At 49.1% G+C, this 23061-nt stretch overlaps 1 protein-coding gene across 4 annotated transcripts in view; it reads left to right on the top strand.

The window, feature by feature from the left end:
- Positions 1 to 23061, top strand: part of GASK1A (golgi associated kinase 1A) — an 82051-nt gene that overhangs the window by 29626 nt on the left and 29364 nt on the right. For 2 of the 4 annotated variants that reach the window (XM_061196549.1, XM_061196545.1), the window contains exon 1: positions 1389 to 1685. The exons of the other annotated variants lie outside the window; for them this stretch is intronic. In XM_061196549.1, the coding sequence (XP_061052532.1) occupies positions 1683 to 1685 (3 nt within the window). In that variant the 5' untranslated portion in view covers positions 1389 to 1682. Of the gene's footprint in view, positions 1 to 1388; positions 1686 to 23061 lie in introns of those variants that run through there. 4 annotated transcript variants of the gene reach the window in all.

Raw genomic sequence — 23061 nt, 5'->3', positions numbered from 1 at the left:
ACATCGTCTCCCCAAACATCTGGACAAAACACAAAAAAGTTTGTACTGTCTGTCCCTCTCCCCCTTCCTCCACATTCCTCAGCCAGCACTCAGATTCTCAGTTCTCACTGTCCTCCCTATGCACAAATAAGCTCTAGTTTTCAGCACCGCATCCTGCCTCCTGTTCCTGGCTTATCGATTTCTTCCTCTTTCTCACGTGCTCTAGCAAATAGGCTTTGGTTTGCTAAACTACTAACTGACTATCTGGCCTCAGGAAAGTCACTTCAACTGCCTAATCCTCAGTTTCCTTATTTGAAAAATGGTGGTAATAAAATTTCTCTCTTAGGATTGCTTGTGATGATGAAATGAAATAACCTCTGGAAAGCATCTGGAACAAGATAAGGACTGAAAAAAATACTTTCCTTTCCATCTGTCGTAGCCCCAGCACACACACACACACACACACACACACACACACAATTTAAGGAGACCCTCTTAAGAAGCACTGTCATCAGTGACAACCTCAAAGCATTCTGTAGCAGGGAACTTCTGGGAAGATACCAGTTTTTGTCCGTCTAATAATGGTTCTTACTAGTTTCAATCTTGGAGGGTAATATTTTAGCCTGGTTCCCAGATTCTCTGAGTCCTACTGCTGACTCTATCCCCACCTCCACCTTCTTGCCTGCAGGCTGTTAAGAATCCTGAGATACAACGTTGGGCTGCTTAGGGACACTGGTCTCAAAGAGGTCCAGGCACTGGTAGAAGGTCACTGAGCTGTTTACAGAGGGGCCAGCCCCCAGTTCCAGGGCTATGGACTCCAAGCCCAGTCTTCTCTCCAACAAGGAGCAGGAAGACCCAGGGGACACAGGGCCCTGTGTTCGCATCCTTAGTGGAGAGGTTGGTATCAGTGGCTTACTGCAGCAGCTTAAACACTGATTAGTTCTCAAGGAGAAAAACTGTTCATCGTTAATGACCTTAAGTGGTCAACGGATTCTCCTTCCGTGTTTCTTTCCAAATCGCCCTTGGGGACTGGGCCCAAGCAAGGCTATGAGGTGCCAGTAAAGGTGTCTTTCTGAGGCTTTGCAGGGGAAAGCGATAGTTTGGGAGACCCTCCGCAGGAACCCCCGGGTTGCCACGGGCTCACGGTGCACCGCACCCCTTGGAGGCGAGATCGAGGCGATGTCCCCAGGCCTTGCGCAGCGCCCCTCGCCCCCCAGCCTCGGCTCATCACCCAGCGGACCGGCGGGCGGGGCCCATTCCTTCCTGGCACCTGGGCCCCTGCTTCAGGCGGCTGAGGCTGCTCGAGCCCGGGGCAGGGCTTTTATTGTGAAAGGAGCTCCCCCCTCCCGCGCTTTCGGGGAAGTGGGGAGGCTGGGCCGGGACGCGAGGCCAGGACTTTGCAAACTCTGCAAACGTCCCTAGCTGATCAAGGAGGCTCGAGCGAGGCTGCGGGAAGGCTACCGCAGAACGACAGATCCCGCGTGTGCATTCTCCTAGACCTCCTCTACGAAGCCTAACCTCAGAGCATCCCGCCGCGCATCGCCCGCCCCGGAGTTGGCCGCTAGAAAGCTGTGGCCCCTCGGTCCGGATCCCCCGTCCCGAGAAGCCGGGAGAGCCACGGTGCCGGGGGCGGGCCGGGCGGCTGGATGAGCTGGCGAGCAGGCTGAGTGCGCCGAGGAGCTGGTCCAGCCACCGAGGGGGACATGGTAGGAATCACGGGAGGGGACGCGCGTGTGGGTTGGGCACCCAGACAGGTGACCGTGGGCAGCGCACCCGCTCCGGGCGCGCGGAGCCTGCGCAGCCTCCTGGGGCCAGAATTGTTCCCCGAAAGTTGCAGGAGGGCGGGGACTTAGGACGCGGGCAATCGGCTTTTCTGCTTGCCTCTTGGGAGGAGGACCGTAATAAGGCGGCTTTCCTTTTGGACCTGCACACCCTGGCTGCGCTGTAACCCTATGGCAGCGCTGCACAAACTCCATCCAATCCACAGCGCAGGGAGAGGAGAGGATTCCATGGGACACCCAAGGCAGCCTCTGATGGGTGAGACGCCTTTGGAGTCACTTTATTCCTCAGAAAAGTGCATGTGAATTCTGTATTAGCTTATATCTTAGCCATGTTTTAATATTAAGAAGTAATGCCTTGGGACTTCCCTGGTGGCACAGTGGTTAGGAATCTGCCTGCCAATGCAGGGGATGGGGGTTCGATCCCTGGTCCGGGAAGATCCACATGCCGCAGAGCGACTAAGCCCCGGCGCCGTAACTACTGAGCCTGTGCCCTAGAGCCCGCGAGTCACAACTACTGAAGCCAGCACGCCTAGAGCCCATGCTCCGCAACAAGAAAAGCCACCACAATGAGAAGCCCGCACACCGCAACCAAGAGTAGCCCCTGCTCGCCGCAACTAGAGAAAAGCCCGTGCGCAGCAACAAAGACCCAACACATACAAAAAAAAAAAGAAGTAATGCCTTATACTTATTACCATAGAATTAATTTGGCCCTGGTAAAGTTCAAATGCCTGTCTCCCAGTGCCCCATTTCCCACCACCTCCTGGGACCACAGGGCAGGTGTGGGAGCACTGGACGGCCTGGGGCATCATTCATGAAGCCAGGGACCTTGTGAACAGTGGCCCTTCCATCGATAACACTCACAAACACCAACAAGCAGGAAAAACAGACCCTTTGAGAATGTGATCCGGGCAGCTTAAAGCACAGGTGCAGCCTCAGGAAAGGGGCTTCCCTCAGCACTGGATGCTGATCAGCTCTGCTTCCAGGTAGAAGCTATGTGGAGCTGCCAGCCCCCCACCCCTCCTGCAGTTCACCGTCCTTCCCCGGGGGCAGGGGCTGGTGTCAGCTACAAGGATGAGTTTGAACTCTGAAGAAACCCAGAGGGGCTCTCCTGTCTGCTTCTATGGACAGCCCTCCCCCTCCCCACCCCAAGCTCATAGAGGGCAGATTGGAGCTCAGGGGAGATTCTCCTCAAGGAGCTTAGCTGTGGGCCTGGAGTTGAGAAGGTCCCCAGAGATTCCCTGTAGGATGGACAGTCTCTGGGAGAATAGTTCCCTGTGTGCCAAGGTGTCCTGGCAGTGTCAGAACCAAAGGCAGAAGCCTGGTCACCAGGAGCGGGGGCCTATGAGGCTGGGTGTGTGTGTGTATTTCACTTTACCCCTGCATAACACCTTCTCCCCAATCCTCAGAGTTTTGTTTTGTTTTGTTTTTTCCCCTCAAGGCTGCTAAAGAGGAATTAATAATGGAATTTTAAGGTTGGAAAAGGGGAGTGATCAGAGGTACAGGATGTGAAAAGTGTGGAGATTTTTTACCACAGAATTCCCTGTTCGGTGGCCAGAGTGTTTCCAGAAGAGAGTACGGGCTAAGGCCACCCACTCAGGGCCGTTACTGCTGTCTACAGGAGTATTCTGTCCATGGCAGAGCCTCTCAGGCCTCCTGCGGTGGAGGCCGGTGCAGGAGGGAGAAGATACCTGCCTTCGGCTCGGGCAGCCTCTGGGCACCACAATGATGTGATTGCTCCACTGCCAGGGTGGGCTTCCTGTTTCCCTGAGCCAGCAGCCTCCTGGCTTCTCATCCTCAGTTCTGGGGTGTGTTAGGAACAGGACTTGAGTCAGGATTTCACTGTGTCTGGGTCCACTTGCCAGAGAGAGGGGCCTGATGGGCAACCTCTGGCAGCAAAATGGCCTTGGAGATCTGAAGCTTTCCTTTGCTTCTCCCTCTGAATGAAGGGTGTTGTGGTCCAGAGGCCTGGGGGCCCGGCATTGGCAGGAACCAGTATAGGAGGAGACAGGGGACCAGGAGCCCTTTGGGGGCCTCAGTTTCTTCCTCTGTAAAATGAGAGATTAAACTAGATGTCCTTTGAGGTGCCATTTAGCTCCAAAAATGGATGATGCCTGAATAATTCTGTGGTTGGACCCCAGCCCTGGTGTTGACCTCTTCTTCTCATGGGTAGCTAAGAGGGTGTGAGGGCGAAGTGGTTCTCAGCACTGACTCTCACTACTCCCTAGACCAAATCCAAGGTGGGACCCAGACCAAGAAGTTTTTAAAAACGAAGTCTCTCTAGATGATCGCAGTGTGTAGCCAGGACTGAGAACCACAGGGCTAGAGGGCTGAGGGAACAGGAACTGTGCTTACCCAGATGTCCCTGCATCTGTGGAACTGCTACTCTTTGAGATAGTCCTGAAATAGAAGACTTTGGTGAACTTCAGCTGGGAAATGATATATGTTATATGCCCCTCTTGGAGGATCTTTCCACAGAGAAGCTTCTTTTAATTCATTAAAACTGAGATGTGAACTTCCCCAGCTTGTTTGAATATTCAGTAATTCCTTAACACCATCATATTACTGATCCAAGGTACATAAAATGGGAAAGCCTGAGTTAGAAATATAAAAAGTCTGGAATCCTTAAATGTCTTTTTTGCAAAAGTGAACATTGAGCTGCGGGACCTGTGAGGGCATTTTTGATCATCATGAAGGGGCTGTGAGTCTCTGCCAGGGCTTGGTGTGTGTATTTCTGAAGCTAAGAGTGGGACACTTGTCCCTTTCCTTACAATAATGGTGGGAGACTTGATGTATGCTGAAGACTCTGAACTTGGATGAAAAATATTGATAGAAGAAGTTAAGACTATTACTGCCAACTTAAAAAAAATTTCCTTCTGGTCCTTGGGGGATAAAAAATATATATGATAAAAATATATGAAATATAATATATTTTATATAACAGCCATACTGCCAACTTCTACAGGTAACCATGGTTATCATTTTGGTGTATCTTCTACTCTCTTTGAGTATTATTTTAAAGAGTTGTATACTGAACATGCAGTTTTGCAGTCTGATTTGTTTTACTTCACTTTTTGTCAAAGCAAGTTTCCATGTGTACATCTCTAAAAAGATCTTCATCGCTGTACTTTCAATGCTCAATACCATGATTTTGATAATCATCTCCCTGCTTGTGGACTTCAGGTCATTTCCACTTTGGGGCTGTTTTCAGTGGCATGGGGCCAGCTTCTGATCATCCATGGAAATGGGGATCTGAGTGCCTGGTGAAGTGGGAATCAGGCAAGCTCACAAGCACAAATTCCTTCAGCCTCCTCGTCAAAAATTTTACTGCAGCCATGCTTGAGGGCCCAGAGTGTGGGTGTAGGAGGAGTTTCCTCTTGTCTGTCTTCACTCTACTATGAGCATGTCATCAGGCAGGCCGTGGAGAGAAGGGGGTTCCAGGAGAGCCCACACATGGGTCAGTTCTCCTCGGAAGAACCAAGACCTCAAGTCCCTGGAGGTTAAGACTCAGAGGGGAATCTCTAGGTGAAGGGGCTAAGGCCAGAGAAGCGGTGTGACCTTCTCAAGGTTATTCAGAGCCGGGCTAGAGCCCAGGTCTCCTAGTTCTTCACTCCCCCATCCCAACCCTGCAGGTCCCATCAGACACTGTGGCTTCTTCATATACTTGAGGCCTTTGGTGCAGCTTGGAGTGGTGGAGAAAAGGCACAGGGTTTGAAATCAGAACGAGGTTTGTGCCAGACTAGCTACCGTGCAGCTTTGAGTAAGCACTCTAGTGCTCTGAAGCCCAGGCCCCTCATCTGTAAAATGGGCTTATACTAAGGGGTTGCTATGAGGAGCAAAAGGAATGTTGGAGGTGAAACCACTTGGTACGCCAAAGGTGGTATAAGAGTGGGGGTTTGACAGAGAACCCACAAAAATAAGTTTTCTTTTTGTCAGGACCTAAAACAAACAGTAAGGAAGTCATCGATGTATTTCATTCAGTACCTGACTAGGGGGTGCTTCTGGGACTCTAAGTGTGGACCAAGTATAGACAGATTCTAACCTAAAGTAGTTTTCTTGCTCCTTTAGATCTCTCTTCTCACCAGGCAGGAAATACCCAGCCCGTAGGAGATGTTTGCCGTCTGTGTGCCCTGGGCCTCCTTGCTGAATGCTGGCTGGGTGAGAAGGTAGCCCCACTCAGCCGCAGCCCCTGAGTTCTAATGATGGGGTACCCCGGGAAATCACCCTGCCGAAGGTCTGAGTGAAGCCCTCAGGTTCTCGGGCTCAGCCGGAGAAGAGAAGAGGTTAACCCAGTTTTGGAATCAGAACTGGGAATCAGGACTTCCAGCCCTTGGAGCCTGCAGGGAATTTGATACCCTCTCTTGTGGGCACCTCCCTCACGGAGCAGCTCCTTCTACATACACGAGCCAGGCTCTGTAGGCCTGGCTGTGGGGAGCAGAGGGGTTTAAATAATCCGCTGGTCCCAACCAGACCAAGCAGGAGTTGGTCCAAAAACAGGGGGTTGGAAGGGGTAGGACGGGGGTGGGGGAACTGATAGGCCTCACAAAGAAGTGAGCAAAGGCCTTAGCAGTTTCAGGGGCCAGGGAGAGAAATGTGCTTCAGATGGGCCTCAAAGATGCTGACAGTCCCCTCAGAAGAGGTCCGGGAGGCTAGCCCTCCCTCCCTGCCAGGGTGCTGACGTAGAAGCAGGGTGCTTCCGGTTTCCTTGAGGCCTGGGTGCCTGAGCCACCTGGGCTTTCTTTGCTTGGATTGTTTTTTTGATGTGACTGCTAAAGTGTTTCCATCTGGGGCGTTCGGGGTGCAATCCCTGTATTGTCTGAATGTGTCTACATAGGCCTGCGTCTGATGGGCCACCTGGCCTGAGAGTGAGGATGGAGCAAGGGTTTGTGGGTGACCCCCAGGCTGCCCTTCTCTGTGTGTCCCCCCCGCACCACGTGCACATATTCTTGGAAGTGGCCTTGGGGCTCCAGAACTGCTTACTGAGAGGGAGCCAGAAGGTGCTTTAAGGTAGCAGCCAGTGAACTCAGAGGTGAAGGGGGGTAAGAGTGGAAGGTGGGGAGAGGGCCTCCGCTGGTCTCCAGGCCTTGACTAGTTCTGAACGAACATGGGTCTCCTTTGGCTAGGGCCTGAGTCTTATTCCCTGTGGCTTTGGAATTCATTTTTTTAAAAATTAATTTATTTAATTTATTTAGTTTTGGCTGCATTGGGTCTTCGTTGCTGCACACGGGCTTTCTCTAGTTGCGGCGAGCGGGGGCTACTCTTCGTTGCGGTGCACAGGCTTCTCATTGCGGTGGCTTCTCTTGTTGCGGAGCACGGGCTCTAGGCACACGGGCTTCAGTAGTTGTGGCACGTGGGCTCAGTAGTTGTGGTGCACGGGCTTAGTTGCTCGCGGCATGTGGGATCTTCCCGGACCAGGGCTTGAACCCGTGTCCCCTGAATTGGCAGGCGGATTCTTAACCACTGCGCCACCAGAGAAGCCCGGCTTTGGAATTCTTGAGGGAGGTTTTTGGAGTGATGGAACTGTTGTGTCCTGATTGTGGTGGTGGTTCTATGCACATGTTCAGACTCATAGAACTGTATACAAAAATTTTAGTTTTACTGAGAAAATAATAGAAGAAATAGTTAAAAAATAATAAGAAGAAGAGGCAAAAGCAGTCTAGCAGAAGGAACGACGTGAGCAAAGCTCTAAAGGCAAAGGTGAGCTATCAAAGTTGCCTGGGAGGGAGTTGGGGGAAACCTTCTGGAAATGGGGGAGGCAGAGCCTGGAAATGGGGCACGAGTGGTGTAGCCAGCAGGGGATTTGTGTTATTATCCTGAGGACAGAGCGGGCAATGGAAGGACTTTGGAGCTTGGAGAGGTGGGACTGTGTTTGCATTTTAGAGAGCAGTTTCCAAGGGAGGGGAGGCTCCGGGGTGTGGGGTGGAGAGGGAGCGTCTGGGGAACGATTATGATCCCAGTGGACCAGAGGGAGGAATGGCCCTGTGGCTGGCCAGAGGGAGCAGGGGCGGGAGATATTTGGGCAGGAGAACCTCCGACCCTTGGCAACCTGAGGGCAAGTCAAGAGCAACTTCTGCTTCTTGCTCAGGCATCTGGGTACAGAGGTTTCTGTGCCTTTCTCCTCTCTCCTCATCTTTATTTTATTTATCTTATGGGGTCCTTTAACTAGTCACATTTAGAAGTAACCATGATATAGAAGGTACTTATTTAGAAATGATACTAACCATTTCAGCTGTATAAAATGGATCACTATGGTATATTCTTAAGAGCCACGGTGAAGTGTTTGACATTTCTCCCTTCATCCTCTGGATTGGTTTTGCCATTATAATCATAAAAATAGACTAGAGAGAGTTGCAATAATAAGTGAGTACGGTGTTATTTATGCCGCTCCAGCCGCCTTGCCTGCAGCCCCTGAGGCCCTCTGCCAGCCAGCGCAGCCACAGAGGTCCCCTTCCTCCTGGCCCCCAGGCCCTGCTGGAGGGTGGGCAGGGCTGCGGCTGCTCCATCTCTCCTGGCCCAGCTTCCCTGCCTGCCATGGGCTTGGGCTTGGGTTTCTGCTAAGTGGCCGCAGGAAGGGGCTGTGTCACATGCTGTTTACTTGCGGCCAGTTTTTGTTTGGCTTTCAAGGGTATTTGCTTGCAATGAGCAAACAGCTTCTTCCAGAACCATCTGGAGACTTCACATCCTTCCATCTTGGCTTGGGCAGCATGGTCATGGTTCCACGTTTAGAAGCCAAGTCGGGTAGGGGTTTTTACAGAAATGCCCTCAGCCAAAGAACTGGTCAAAGACAGCAGAGGGGTTAGGGCTAGAAGAGAGAAAGGGAGAGAAAAAAGAGAAGAGTAACAGCTGGAGGTGTATGGATGTGAGACGGGTAGGCTGAGGCTCAGAGACAAAAAGGACGGCCCCGGGGAGGCCCTTTCACCCCTCGGCACGCGTGTGGAGCCCACAGGTGCCCCTCGAAGTCTGAGCGTGCCAGGCGGGGGACACAGGATCGGGGCTGCGCTGGGCACAGTGCTCCGGGCTGGGTTTCAGCAGCATGCTGCCCTCTGGCAGAGCAGTGATGCCTTCCGCTGGCCTGGCTGCCTAGGGCCGACTGCCACTGCCTCTCTGCGCTTCCTGTGTCCCCGTGTCTGCCCTGTGCTCCTGCCAGGGAGCTGTATCAGCAGAACAGACTTGGTTGTCCAGCGGCTGGCCTTGCCTCTGTCCAGACTGGTTTCGCACCAGTGCTGTGAGTTGCCTTCCAGTGCACTAGGCACCGGAGAATTCTCAAGACATTCTGTCTCTTATATCTCAGTCTCCATGTTTCCTGAAAGGAGTTTATCCATGAAAGTCCAATCCTCCATTCCAAGTTTCCTTCATATACACACACAGGCAACTTATACCTCCCTCAGTAATTTCTACAACCTAAGTACGTAGTGCAGCAGTGTTGTGTATGGTCATGTTCTCATCTGGGCTGTAAACTAAAGGCAGAGGTCATGCCTTTCTTCTTCATTCTGGCCATGATTTAAAACTTTGCTTTAGTACTTTTAAATGCTTGGGGTCTTATTTGAGGTGGGAAGGGAAGACCCACATACAGTTAAACCTCTAGCCTTAGAAGGTCATAATTTCAAAAAGTACAGGATCCGTAACCCCCTTCATCCTTTTCTCCAAAGGAAATGAAGGAACTCCAGCCCCAAGGATAATATGATAACTGGTTTCCAGCCAGGTGGATGGAAGGGGCGGGGGGAGTAACGGACTCACGCTGTGCCCAGGCTGGGATGAGGGCTTTGGGTCGTGCTGCCTGGGATGCCTGGGCCCAGTGGAGGTGGAGGCTGCAGCCAGTTTGAGGGCTGGAGGCTGGGATGGCCAGTGAATGGGCCATTTGGATGCCCATCCCTGTGCTGGGAGGAGAGTGGGGGCAGGGCACACAGGCCTCTTTCTCCAGGACAAAGTGGCTCTGTTGTCTGTTCACACAGAAGCTCAGTGTGTACCTGTTGGGGGACCTGGTTCCCGGCTGGGGAACTGGCCACCGGCAGTGATGGCCTCCTGGACAGTACTCCCTCCCGGCCTCCCTTCACACCCAGCCACTGTCTGCAGGCCCCAGTCCGAGTCAGCTCCTACAGTTCTGTCTCACCCTCCTTCCCCCTGCTCTCCCCACTTCTCCTGATGCCCTAGAGATCCTGTTGCAACTACAAAGATGCTATTGTATTCCTTCCTTTCAGAACATTCTCTCTTGAAACTCTAGTTTAAATCCCCTCATTTCCCTTTGGGAAGGGCGTAGGGAGGGCTGGGCAATGCCACCCTGTTCAGCCGCTTCTCTGGGTGTCAGGAAAGGCTCCTGGTCCTTGTTCACATTCACCCATCTCCTGGGCAGCGGCCCAGGGTGACTGGGCTTAAACTCTAATTGTCACAATACCTTACTTGGTATGGTTTTAAAGCATGAAGGATTCAGAGGTGAGTTGTAATCAGAACTGAATTCAAACCCTGCTTATCACCTGGGGCAAGTCAGTGAAGCTTTAACCTCTCGGCCTCTGTTTCCCCTAAGATAATACTGCCTCCTTGTGAGGTTGTGTGTTCGACCCGTAATGAGCATAAAGCACCTCATACAATAGTCATCAGCACATAGTAAGTGCTCAGTTAATGGGAGCTGCAGTTACCTTGTCCCTAGACAACAGATAGAAGATGCAGCAAGGAGATGCAGCAAGGCCTGGGCCACCAGGACTGTTAGTAGGATCCTTCAGTGCATCAGGGGAGCAGGAGTTGGGGGGGTATCCTTGGACCCTAGCTCCCATGCAGAAGGGGTTCTGGAGGGGGGGAATTGGGGGAATATGTGCTATAAAGGGCCTGCCTTTATATAAGCCATATGGATCTATCCCTATAATGGTGAACTAGAGAAAGGCAGAATCAAATGGTACCAGGTCAAGGGTACCAGTTCAAGGATTCTTGACCGGGATCCATGCCTAGAATTCAGAGGAGCCCTAAACTTGGATGAAGAAAAGTTCCATCTTTATTTTCTCTAATCTCTCACGGAAATTCAGCATTTCTTCAATAATGAATGTAGGCACTGACCACAGTAGCGTTAGCAAGACCTGTGACTTTGTCACCAAGAGGAATCACAGAGATTTTACAACATGAGAGTAGAAGCAGATCCTTTGAAATATAGTCTTTACTCCTCACTACTTTGAAAGTGCATTGGTTATTAGATGTGCTGACAGATCTCATTATTTAATGGGTTAATAAAGAAGCACATGTATTATTATATCACATATTGTTTTTTGGAATATTTTGATGACTGTGTTTCAGTATAATTGATTACCTTTGTAACCCTATGCCTTTTATTTATACATTAAAAAAAAAAAAAAGCATCCTGAGAAAGAGCCATGTCTTTACCAGGTGACTGAAGTAGTCTTTGGTACTAAAAAGATTCAGAAGCCCTGCTTCTGTGTAGATGTTCGTCTGTGTGATCTGATCTTGGAATATGCCAAGAGTCCCCTTTGTCTAAAAATGTCTTTCCTCACCTTCTACTCCAGGATCATTAAAAAATGATCTTCAACAAACTTCTAGTGAGTGCTGGCCTGTGTGCTGGCTGAGGGAAGATCATTCCCCCTTAGAACTAATAACAACAAATATTTGTGTTGGGCTTTGTAGCTTTCTTATCCATTATCTCATTGAATCTTTAATCCTTCAAGTGTTAAGGCTGGTATCATTAGATCCATTTTAGAGAGCAATAAAGTAACTTAGAGATCAATGATGCTGTAATTGCTGAGTCATGCAGTTCATAATTATGAAGGACTTCAAGGTGGGCCCTACAACCAGAAATCTGAGTCTCTTTCCACTTGATCAACCTGAAAATTCTCACACTTAGATGCAGCTGTTTTCTTTTGGTGGCATCTATGGAAATTTTCTGTTGAAAGTAAATATTCTTGGAAATTAGTTTCTTGTGTAGAGCGTTGCCCTGAGGGTCTGGGTTCCAGGAGTGTCTTGTTTAGACGTAGGGGAGGGAAGGGCAGGGGCTGGAGTAGGAGCCCTGGGAGTGGGCGAGATCTGGATTCGTGGAGAGGACAGAGGACAGCCTTGAGAGGCGTGAGGGCAGGAGACACAGGCAGTGGGGTGTTTTGGAGTTTGACTCTCCTTGTGTGTTTTGCTTGGGGAGCCTCTAACACTTATGCCAGACATCAAAGCAGCATCGCCATGACGGGGCTGAGAGAGTCCCGGTGTCTGGAAGCCTCTGAGGAGACTGCCTGGACTGGGCCGAGAGGGCATGCAATGGGCAAGCAGAGCATTTTCTTTGTATCATGAAAACAGAGACCTGCTCCCCTTCTCTGGCTCTGAGAGGGTCCCTGTGACACCAAGGGGTACTCCCTGTCATCTCTTGTCGCTGGCTATGGCTTTCTCCCTGGTTAGATAGCGAACCGCTGGAAGGCAGCCGCTCTCCCCAGAGCTCCCAATGTGGCACAGACGTAGAACTCAACAGGTATATTCACTGGATGGTAGCCTCCACATCTTATATTTAAATCTCTCCAGAGTCCAGCCCAGTACGACTTTCTGAGATGATGGAAATGTTCTCCTCTGTGCTGTCCACCACGGTGGCCACTACTCCCAGGTGACTGTTGAGTACTTGAAATGTGGTTAGGACAACCAGGAATGGAAATTTTTAATTTTAATTAATTTAATGTAAATAGTCACACGTGGCTCATGGCTCTCATATTGGACAGTGCAGCTCTGGACCAAGAAGTATAAACTGAAGTGCTTATGGAGCCTGGGTTGCTGGCATAAGTGAAAGAAGTGGGCTGGGTATAATGAAGAAAAAACCAATCTATGTTTTGTTTTCTCAAGTTGTCGTGAGCTGTGGTCAGAGAAGTGTTTATCTCCTATGAAAAACAATAAAGCAAGTGAGATTCCAAAGGCAACTGTCCTTCCTTCTCTTGGGAGACAGACAATAGGGAGTGGTGGAGCCTGTGGTGAATGGCAGAGAGCATATCATTGAGAGAGGGAGCCATACTCGACTCCAACCATATGAGAATGTGGGCCCAAGTTGTGGCTAGAACTTCCCCTTTTTCAGAGGAAGCCGGAAATCTGGATTTTTGTGGGAAATATCCTGGTTTTTAAACATTGGCTCGAATTTATTCAAAACATTTCAAGCCAAACAGAACACATCTGCAGGCCAGATTTGGCCCAAGGATCCCAGTTTACAAACTCTCCTCTAGGCCTTATTCTGGAGAAGTCCATATGACCTGCTATGACTGGGATGGATTTAAGGCAAAGAGTGAGGTGGATTTTCCCCTCAGTGTCCCTAATTGGCTCAGCCCCGTGTTGTCACGGGTTTGGTTGGAATTGGGGGGAAGTGTGTATGTAGGACACAGACCTGCTCCACCCCCCACCAACTCTTCTCTGGGGCCGTGTCCTTGCCTCTGAGCAGCCAGAGAGTAGAAATCTCTGGAAGGCTGGAACAGAATGGTCCAGAGAGAAACTTTAGTTTTTCAGCCTCAATCCCCACCCCCAGGCCTGAGAGCAAAATGTATGGCTGTTAATACCAAGGCAGCCAGAGAAAATTTCCAACAAATGGCAGGGTCTCGAATATTCCATCAGGCCTGCGGTGTTCCCACACTAGTGCTCTTGTGAGCTGGAACAAAATGGTAATTCAGTTATGGGTATGGAGAGGGCTCTTGGGGCAGCCAGTGGGACTGGAAAAGCCCCAACATACAATCAGCATAGAGATTGGAGCAGAGCAACCAGTCAGCAGGGAGGGGGAGAGAAAAGACACGTCGTTTAGCCCCCTCCCATCTCGGGAGTCGGGGGTTCGCACGCCCACCTGATGGGCATGTGTTCTGAGCGCAGGTTCCAGGAACCCTGCCATGGAGGTAACCCCATGGGTCCTGCTAGAAAATTATGATCAGTTATGAGTAAACATAACTGATTTCAGGTTCTGTTTTGAATGTTTTACCTACAACAGCTCATATAACTTTCACAGTACTTGATGGAGTGATCTTATTTTTATGAGTGACAAGTCATATTTTTTTTCCCCACTGGAATGTCACCATCATAAGGGGAGTGACTTTCATCTGTTTTGTTCATGATGTTTCACTTCTGCCTGGAGCAGTGCTTGGCTCAAGAATATCTGCTCAATGAGCTAGTGAATGGTCCACCTATGAGGGGGGTGCCATTCTTATCGCCACGGTACAGGTGAGGAAATGGAGGCCCAAGTTCACACAGCCAGGATGCAGTGGAGCTGGAATCAACATCCAGGCAGCGTGGCTCTGAACCTATGTGTCATTAAGGGGCTGGTGGTGGTAGGTGAGCCTGGGGAGCTGCTGCATCCCTCTGGGCCCAGAGATGAAGCTTGCCAAACAGCTTGGGGACTGGGGGAAGGTCGTGGTGAGCAGATTTGCCCTGGGGGTTGGTCCTGAGGTCAGGGACTGAGTGGGGCCCCCGGGGTCATTTGGATGTGAGTGTTCAGTCCCTTGCTCAGCCTATACCCGTGGGCTGTGGGCCGTCCTCACTAAGCCTGAGGGCAGGGGGCTCCCTGGAGAGTGTGCACAAACTCCAAGAGGCTGTTTGTCTTTCTGATGACAAGTAGGTCACTCTGTCCTGGAGCGGAGACCTGGCAGCTGTGCCCCTGTGGTGGGAAGACATCTTAAAGACTGTATGGCCCATCCCTGCAGCAGCCAGGGTAGGGACTGTATTAGTTTCCCCTTGCTGCTGTCATAAATTACCATAGACTTCGTGGGATAAAACAACACAAATTTGTTCTCTTACAGTTCTGGTCAGAAGTCCGAAATCAGTTTCATTGGGCTGAGGTTAAGGTGTTAGCAGGGCTGCTTCCTTCTAGAGGCTCTAGGGTAGAATCCTTTTCCTTGTCTTTTCCAGCTTCTAGTAGCCACCTGTATTCCTTGGCTTGTGGCCCCATCTTCTGTCTTCAAATGGCACCACTCCAATCTCTGCTTCCATCATTATACTGCCTTTTCGTCTTCTGTAGTCAAGTCTTCTTTCGCCTCCCTCTTATAAAGACACTTGTCATTACATTTAGGGCTCACCCAAGTAATCCAGGATAATTTCCCCATCTCAAGATCCTTAATTTAATCACATCGACGAAGTCCCTCTTTGCACATAGAGTAACTTTCACAGGGTCCAGGCATTAGGTCCTGGATGTCTTTGGGAGCCCTTATTCAGATTACCATAGAAGTCATCCAGCTTTTGCTTTGAGGATCATGAGTTACTTCCCCCTCATCAGCTGGCCCTGTGAGGTCAGGCTCGGGCTGTGCTCTCCTAGGCGTCCTGTGGGACCAATGTGACTTCAAATTCCCAAATCAGTAGTAATTAGGTATTTAACAAATAACTTCCAGAGTTAGGTTGACAGCTCTTCAATCAAGTTCTTTTTTGAGTCTGTGGAAACACAGGGAGCTGCAGAATCTCAGAAGTAGAAGGAACTTAGAGAGCGTATAAACCAGGGGTCTCAAACTGGTGGCCCCTGGGCCAAATTAACCAGATTCTCCAGGCTTGGTCCTTGTTGCTAAGGAGAGATGAAGGAATCTGGGAAATTGTCTTTCAAGACAACAGCCTCATCTACAAGTCTGTGTATTTCCACATAATTCTATTTTGCATGTTAGAAGTTAGAAGGTCTAACTCCTTGCACTGTTTTATGACATTCTTCTATATCATGCCCAGATAGATGGATAAGATGCAGCTCAGGGTCTCAGGAATGCAAGCAAGAATTAATACTTTGTAAACACTGTCCTTCTTAAACTTGTTTCAGAGTGCTGCTCCCAAGAGATGAACTGTATAATCATCTAACAAGTGGTTGAGGTTATGGACAATTTCGTTTTAGATGTATTTGGGGATAGAATGGGGGCATAGAGGACACTGAAGACTAATTTCTCCTCCTTGCTAGTTTTGCCTTTTAAAGTCTTGCCCTGGACACACCTCCCTGACCAAATTTTACATTTTCTTGCAGACGGGGAAAAATCTCATTCTTTCTTTCTTTCTTTCTTTCTTTATTTTTAACATCTTTATTGGAGTATAATTGCTTTACAATGGTGTGTTAGTTTCTGCTTTATAACAAAGTGAATCAGTTATACATATACATATATCCCCATATCCCCTCCCTCTTGCATCTCCCTCCCTCCCACCCTCCTTATCCCACCCCTCTAGGTGGTCACAAAGCACCGAGCTGATCTCCCTGTGCTATGCGGTTGCTTCCCACTAGCTATCTATTTTACGTTTGGTAGTGTATATATGTCTATGCCACTCTCATTCTTTTGTCATGCACTGGTGAGGTACCCAGCGGATGCCTGTCCCAGGAGAGAGATGGAGTTCAGCCACATTTTCCTGCCTAGGAGAGCTCTCTCCTTGGTTCCTCTTCCCTGTTTCCACCTCTGCCCCTCCCCCGGTGTGTCCACTGGACACACATCCCAGATGTTCCAGTGTTGGGAACACCCAACACCAGATCTTCTCCTTGGCAGAACTCTGTCTAACCAGGGCTCTGGCACGTTTGCTTATTTATTCATGAATACAGAGCTGCAGATGGGGGAAACATCGATTGACTTTATCCCTTTCAAAGAGGAGAGCTGGGATTCAAGGTGGGGCGGGGGCGACAGCTCCTGACTTCCAGGAACACCTGATTTTGCCAGGAGCTTCAGTGAGAAATTAGGGAAACAACGTAGGTAAAGGTGAAGGTGGGGCCCTCGGGTTGTCATCAGAGGGCTGGCATTGGGGGGTGTCTGGGGCAACATTACTTTTAAAAATTTACATGACCAGTGAGAGGGCAGTCAAGCTTGCTTTGGAGAAAGAATTTCTGCGGGCTAGAGAGGCTTCCTGCCAACTGGATCCTAGGCTCACTTCTTCGTCTTATCCTGCAGGCTGCTGCCCCTCTCCTCAGGCACCCTTTTTCCCACCTGAGGTTGTGTCTCCTCAAGGCCCCCAGCTGCCCTTGAGGCAGCTCCCTGACCTTTTTCAAGGTCACACACACACCCTTCTCCTTTTTGGATTCTTCTTATTACCAGAAACTGCACAGCACGGAAACTCTGCTGATTAGAAATCTGGTGTTAATTATTGCTAGTCTTCTTCCAAATGTGAATGGAGCTAAGTGGGTCTGCATTCAGACCTTCCTCCCCCAGAATCTCTTGGTAGACGGTCCAAGTGTTTCTCAAGACACATGGTCTCAGAGGCTGAGTGTGCTACTGGAATTTCCCAACTCTGTGGTTTTATTTGTTTGAGACAAAAGACTCAGCCTCTTTTCTAAGGTTGGAGGAAAAATAGATGTGTATACATTTCTTTCTTTCTTAAGGGATTTTCAAGGGTAGTTTTGATCTAGACTTCATTTTTGCCTAATTTGCTCTATTAGAATCTAACTCTCCCGTCAGTTGGAACCCCATCGCACTGCAATTTTTATGCTTGCCTTTGTGTTTGTGTTGACAGCTGCATTGGTCCAAGTGATCTGGTGCTGAGGAGTAAACCATTTGGAAACACTGTATGTCTGAAACTGGTCTTATTTTACCCTCACAGTGGGATTGATAGTTTGGTTGAGTATAAAATTCTAAGGCAGAATATAAAATTCTAAGCCAGAAATCATTTTCTGTCAGATTTTGAAGGATTTGCTCAATTGTGCTCTAGCCTTCCATGTCGCAGTAATGAGGCCAAAGCCTTTCTTATTCTTGATTACTTTGTATAAAACCTGTTTCAGTTTTTTTCTTTCTCTCTGGAAACTTGTAGGGTATTTCCCCCAGTGTTCTGAAATTTCACAATGATGATGTGTCTTGGTTTGTCTTCACCTGGGTTCCCAGTAGCTGAGCCTGAGGCAGAAGGTTTGTGTGCTACTGTTTTTTTGTTGTTTTTTAAAAATTTATTTATTTATTTATTTACTTATGGCTGTGTTGGGTCTTCATTTCTGTGCGAGGGCTTTCTCTACTTGTGGCAAGCGGAGGCCACTCTTCATTGCGGTGTGCGGGCCTCTCACTATCGCGGCCTCTCTTGTTGTGGAGCACAAGCTCCAGACGTGCAGGCTCGTAGTTGTGGCTCACGGGCCCAGTTGCTCCGCGGCATGTGGGATCTTCCCAGACCAGGGCTCGAACCCGTGTCCCCTGCATTGGCAGACAGATTCTCAACCACTGCGCCACCAGGGAAGCCCTGTGCTATTGTTTTGTTGGAGAGTGAGTGCAAGCTCAAGGAACACACAGAGACGCAGGGAGAGATGTTAAGAGGATCCATTTTTAAGCTGGCTGCTGCTAAGTGTAATTGACTGCAGGATCTTACAGCCCTACCAAGACGCTGCACAAATTGAATTCAGGACCACTTGAATTTATCCACTGGGTTCATTCTCCCAGTGATCAAAGGTTTGCTCCACTCGACCTGAATTTCGCTGTGCTTCCAGGTTGTGTACTCGTGGGTACCACCCACCTGCTAGTCATGGGGGCCAGGGGAGGGGCAGGTGAGAGGCATAGCAACTGTGGTTAGGCTTTCAGGATGTGCCTATTGGTGGCTTAAAGAGCCTCAAGTAGCCACTGCTGTGGAAGCTTTGGCTTTTAATGGCTGCAGCAACAAACTGACTCCATGACTATGGGGACAAGCCAGGCCATCGCTAGGGCTGATCCATCAAAATGCAAATGTGTGAATGTGTGTGTATGGTGGTGGGATGCAAATAATTGTGTTCACTACAACTTGTGTCTTCTTTTCAGCCATTTTCTTGGCTACTTGGGGGGGCCCCTGCAATATTTCAATGTTCAGTGTGTAAATGCTTTCTTAAAACTTCTCTTTTCAGTATAGTTCCCTGCCCTCAGTTGTGCCAGATGCGCCCCAGTGTACAAATTCCCTGGCTTTCTCTCTCCAAGTCCTTAGCCAGGTGCAGGGCTGCATTATCTGGCCAAGCAGCATGGAACAAGGGATCTGGGGGGCTAGCTTCTTCTTAAGTAGACTGTCAAGCAACCCTCTTGTTTTTGACTCACCTTCACCCCCACCTCTGGAGGTACTTGGTGGCACCAGTTCTGGACATGTTGGGGTGGCTTCTGCAGGATAGATCATGGTGAGTCTTACCCTTCCGCCTTCCTGTTTAGAATTCAGCCTTCATGGTCTGCTAAGTCCATTGCCATTCACTCACCTATTTTCTAGCGTACTGAATTTAGCTTCCATTGCCTCCTGCCCAGTTCTCTTTATCCTTGTGGGTTTGTCCCTTAAAAATAAGACCCCTTTACTGTCATTTTTATGAGGTTTCAGGAGGGCAGAGAGGAATGGCATGTATTTCATCCACCATCTTTAGATGAACAACAGCATTGCTTTTTCTAAATTGAATTGTTTGGCTCCAATCGAGTCCTCACCTAGGTAACCTAATATCAGACAGAAAGCCTAGCTTAATTCACCTCTAGAAGCCTTGGCTTTTGAAAGCAAAGGCTTTTTATTCTCTCTTGGGGCAGGATGAGGCCAGCTTTCCAGGTTTGCTTGCTTGCTTGCAGAAGGGTGGCAGGGAGGGAAACAACTCTTGTTCTTTGAGGCTTCTGTAATAGCAGGGACAGAATTCTAGTTAATACACTGATGGAGTCAGCCAGACCCAGGTTTGAATCCCACCTCTGCCACTTAGCTATGAGGCTGTGAGGACGAGACGTGAGCTCCCTGTGCCTCAGTTTCCTCAATGCCTGATGTGAACAGTGATGCCTTCCCTAGAGGGAGGTTGCAGGCAATAAATGAGCTGTTGCGAGTCAAGTACCTGGCATGGAGCCTGGCACAGGAGGTTGCTCCACAATGCTGGATACAGCCGACGTCATGGAGTGTCCTGGAGGAAGGACCTCTGTGCCTCCAAGACGGTTCCATCTGTGCCCCTAGACATGGCTGCCCAGTTCCTCCCTAGTCCTCTTGAGCCCCAGGCCTCCTGCTGGAAGGAGCTCTATGCCCCATGGTTGTCGGGAAATGCCCCATGAGCCCTCTCACAGAAGGGTCCCTTTATTTCCCCTTCAGCCCACAGACTGCCCATCTGATAAACTTGCTCAGATTCCAAGGGTAGCTTTGTTTTAACCCTCCCAAGGGCTAATCTTCAAAGCATTTCATGGCTGAGCCCTGCTCTCCTGCTGGCAAGCTTCTCTCCAAGAGTATTTAACCCTCTCTGGGGCTCCACAGCCGATGTCCAGAAGTTTGGGGCACTGGGCTTGCCAAGCTGGAGTCAGAGGCTGCTCTTTTGGTCACTTGAGCAAATGGTGGCTCTGAGGATGTATCTTAGCATCAGTTCCTGAGACTTCCCAATGCGCCTTCCTCTCAACCATGACTTACCAGTCCTCAGAGTGCTGTGACTTAACCGTTAACCAGCGGTTCACAGTTGGAGAGAGTGAGGCACAGGATAGTAACCTAAAGAAGGTACTGGAGTCACAAAGTTCTGCAGGGATTTAATAATCCTGGGATTAAATAATAGTGCTGAGTAATCACGATAAAAATACATGCAGTGCCCTGTTCTTAGCACTTTATTAAAATTCATTGAATCCTCCCCACAATTCTTTGAGGTTGGTACCATTATCATACCCATTTTTCAGGTGAGGAAACTGATGTTATGTGACACGCTCAGTAGTGGTGGAGCTGGGGTTTGGACCTAGAGAGTCTAGCTCCTGTGTGTCCTCCAGGGTGTCCTTTAGGATTCTGCCTTTCTGAAGTGGATGTTTGGAAAGTATTTATTGAAGGATAATGAAGCCCATCATCTCCCGTGTCTCAGCTGGTATCAGGTTCCCAGCTCGTGTAATGAAGAGACAGACGTAGGAATTTCTCAGGTCTTCTAAAGCCTTTTGCTGGCACTGGCTCCCCCATGTCAGCTGGGAGCATCAGAAATGCTTCTGAGAGAAAAACAAATACCGTATGCTAACACATATATATGGAATCTAAAAAAAAAAAATGGTTCTGATGAACCTAGGAACAGGACAGGAATAAAGATGCAGATATAGAGAATGGACTTGAGGACACGCGGAGGGGGAAGGGTAAGCTGGGACGAAGTGAGAGAGTGGAATGGACATATATACACTACCAAATGTAAAATAGATAGCTAGTGGGAAGCAACTGCATAGCACAGGGAGATCAGCTCGGTGCTTTGTGATCACCTAGAGGGGTGGGATAGGGAGGGTGGGAGGGAGACACAAGAGGGAGGGGATATGGGGATATATGTATATGTATAGCTGATTCACTTTGTTCTACAGCAGCAACTAACACAACATTGTAAAGCAATTATACTCCAATAAAGATGTTAAAAAAAAAAAAAGAAAATGCTTCTGGATGAGCACCCAAGGGCCTTAGCTCAGCCTTCCCTCGTGTGTTCCCAAATCCCCAGGCCTGGCTCCTGTGTGCAGGAAAGCACTTGGTCTCTGGAGGCTGAAGACCTGAGTTGGAATCCCAGCTCTTCTGTTTAGTTGATGTGCCACCTTGCGCAAATGGCTAGGTCTCTCTGAGCCTGAATTTCTTCATCTGTAAAATGGGCATGGTGAGAATTCCTTCTTCCCTTCCAGGGTTGTTGTGAGAATGTCTGGAAACAACATCCTTCTAGCCATATAGTGAAGAACACTAAACAAATGTGAGATGTTATCTGACTGTGGTGGAGTCCTTGGGGAGTGGCACCCAGCTCTGCTCCCTGGCTTTCCATACTCTGCCATCTGCACCCCTTCAACCTTAGGAAGATAGATGCCCTGGATATAGGCAAGGCCAGTTTTGTGGGGGGCTTTGGGGTGGCCAAAACAGGTTTGGGGCAAATGATTGTATCATTCACATTTTTACAATGAGACAGTGAGTTGCTTAAGGGCAGAGCCAAGCCTTCCTCTTGCTCGTGTCCCTGTTTCCTGACCCAGTGCCTGCCCTATTGGGGTACACAGTATAAAAGGGTAAGATTGTGATGTAGCAGAATTTGGGGAGCAACACTTTTCCGTGCCTCAGCCCTACACTGTCCCTTTGGAGGAAGTTGCCTGCCTCCTGCCCTAGGTACCTTGAATCCCCACACTTGTGCCCTGAGGGTCTCAGAAGTGCCTGACATCACATGGCTCTCCCAGTGTCCTCCACTTCATGGTGCTCTAGTCACGTGTTGGTTTCCAGGCAGTTGTAGATAACACCTCAGTTGCCACTGACAGAAATCACTACAGTGAACAATGGAGACTGAAAAGGCAAACCCATGCTCAGGTGTTACCCAGCCAGAGCCTCCCTCCTGACGGGCGGTGTCCTCCAGTAGAGCTCTAATGCTTGCAAGGGCCACTTCCTAGGCTTTCTTTTTTTAATTTTTTATAACTTTATTTATTTATTTATTTTTGGCTGCGTTGGGTCTTCATTGCTGCACGCAGGCTTTCTCTAGTTGCAGCAAGTGGGGGCTACTCTTTGTTGCATTGCGGGAGCTTCTCATTGCGGTGGCTTCTCGTGCAGCGCATGGGCTCTAGGTGCACGGGCTTCAGTAGTTGTGGCACGCGGGCTCAATAGTTGTGGCTCATGGGCTCTAGAGCGCAGGCTCAGTAGTTGTGGCGCATGGGCTTAGTTGCTCCGCGGCATGTGGGATCTTCCCGGACCAGGGCTTGAACCCGTGTCCCCTGCATTGGCAGGCGGATTCTTAACCACTGCGCCACCAGGGAAGTCCCCTAGGCTTTCTTAAATCCCCAAATCTGAAAACACCTTACAACCCTTTATGTGCTAAATAAAATGCAGCCAAGTGGGTGGAAAGAGTTGAAATATCAATTTCTATTAAAGTTCTTGAAAAATAATTTTTATTTTGGCTGAAGCCTTTGCTGAAACAATTTCTTGAATTGCTTTTCGTATTTTCATGAGGGTGTGGCAAATTCATTTGGATCATAGATGTCTGCTATCTCAAAATGTAACATTCTTCTCTTTATTGTTTTTAGAGCTTGTATTTTCTGGGGCTCTCCCCCCTGTTTCTTTTCTTCCCCCGGAATGAGAACCATCACTTTCTGAGATTTCATTTGGTCTTCATTTCTATCTCCAGCACTAGCTATTGCCATTGTTCAACCAGGAAGTTTCCATCACATCACAAGGTTACTATGTGCCTGAAGTTATGCTGTGGAAGCTAAGCGGCAGAACCTGGGCAGAGAGCCATGGACTCATTTGCTTGGGGTGAATGAGATTCAGATCTGAGCCTTAGGAGAGCTTCAATTTATCCCCCATCATGAACCTTTAGCCCCCGTCTCTGCCATAAATCCCCCAAGGCCGAATACCTGTAGTGCCTTTATGTGTTCAAAATGCTTTACTTCAGGTGTGCCAAGGAGAGCATTTACTTGGGCAGATTAAGGAAAGGTGAAGAGGTAATGAAAAGAGATTTTCATTTTTTAAAAAAAATTGAGGTATAGTTGTTTACACTGTTGTGTTAGTTTCAGGTGTACGG

This window comes from Eubalaena glacialis, chromosome 7, assembly GCF_028564815.1.
Source record: "Eubalaena glacialis isolate mEubGla1 chromosome 7, mEubGla1.1.hap2.+ XY, whole genome shotgun sequence".
Lineage (NCBI taxonomy): Eukaryota > Metazoa > Chordata > Mammalia > Artiodactyla > Balaenidae > Eubalaena > Eubalaena glacialis.
The sequence above is the reverse complement of the archived record's forward strand: the minus strand, read 5'-3'. Positions and strand labels throughout refer to the sequence as shown.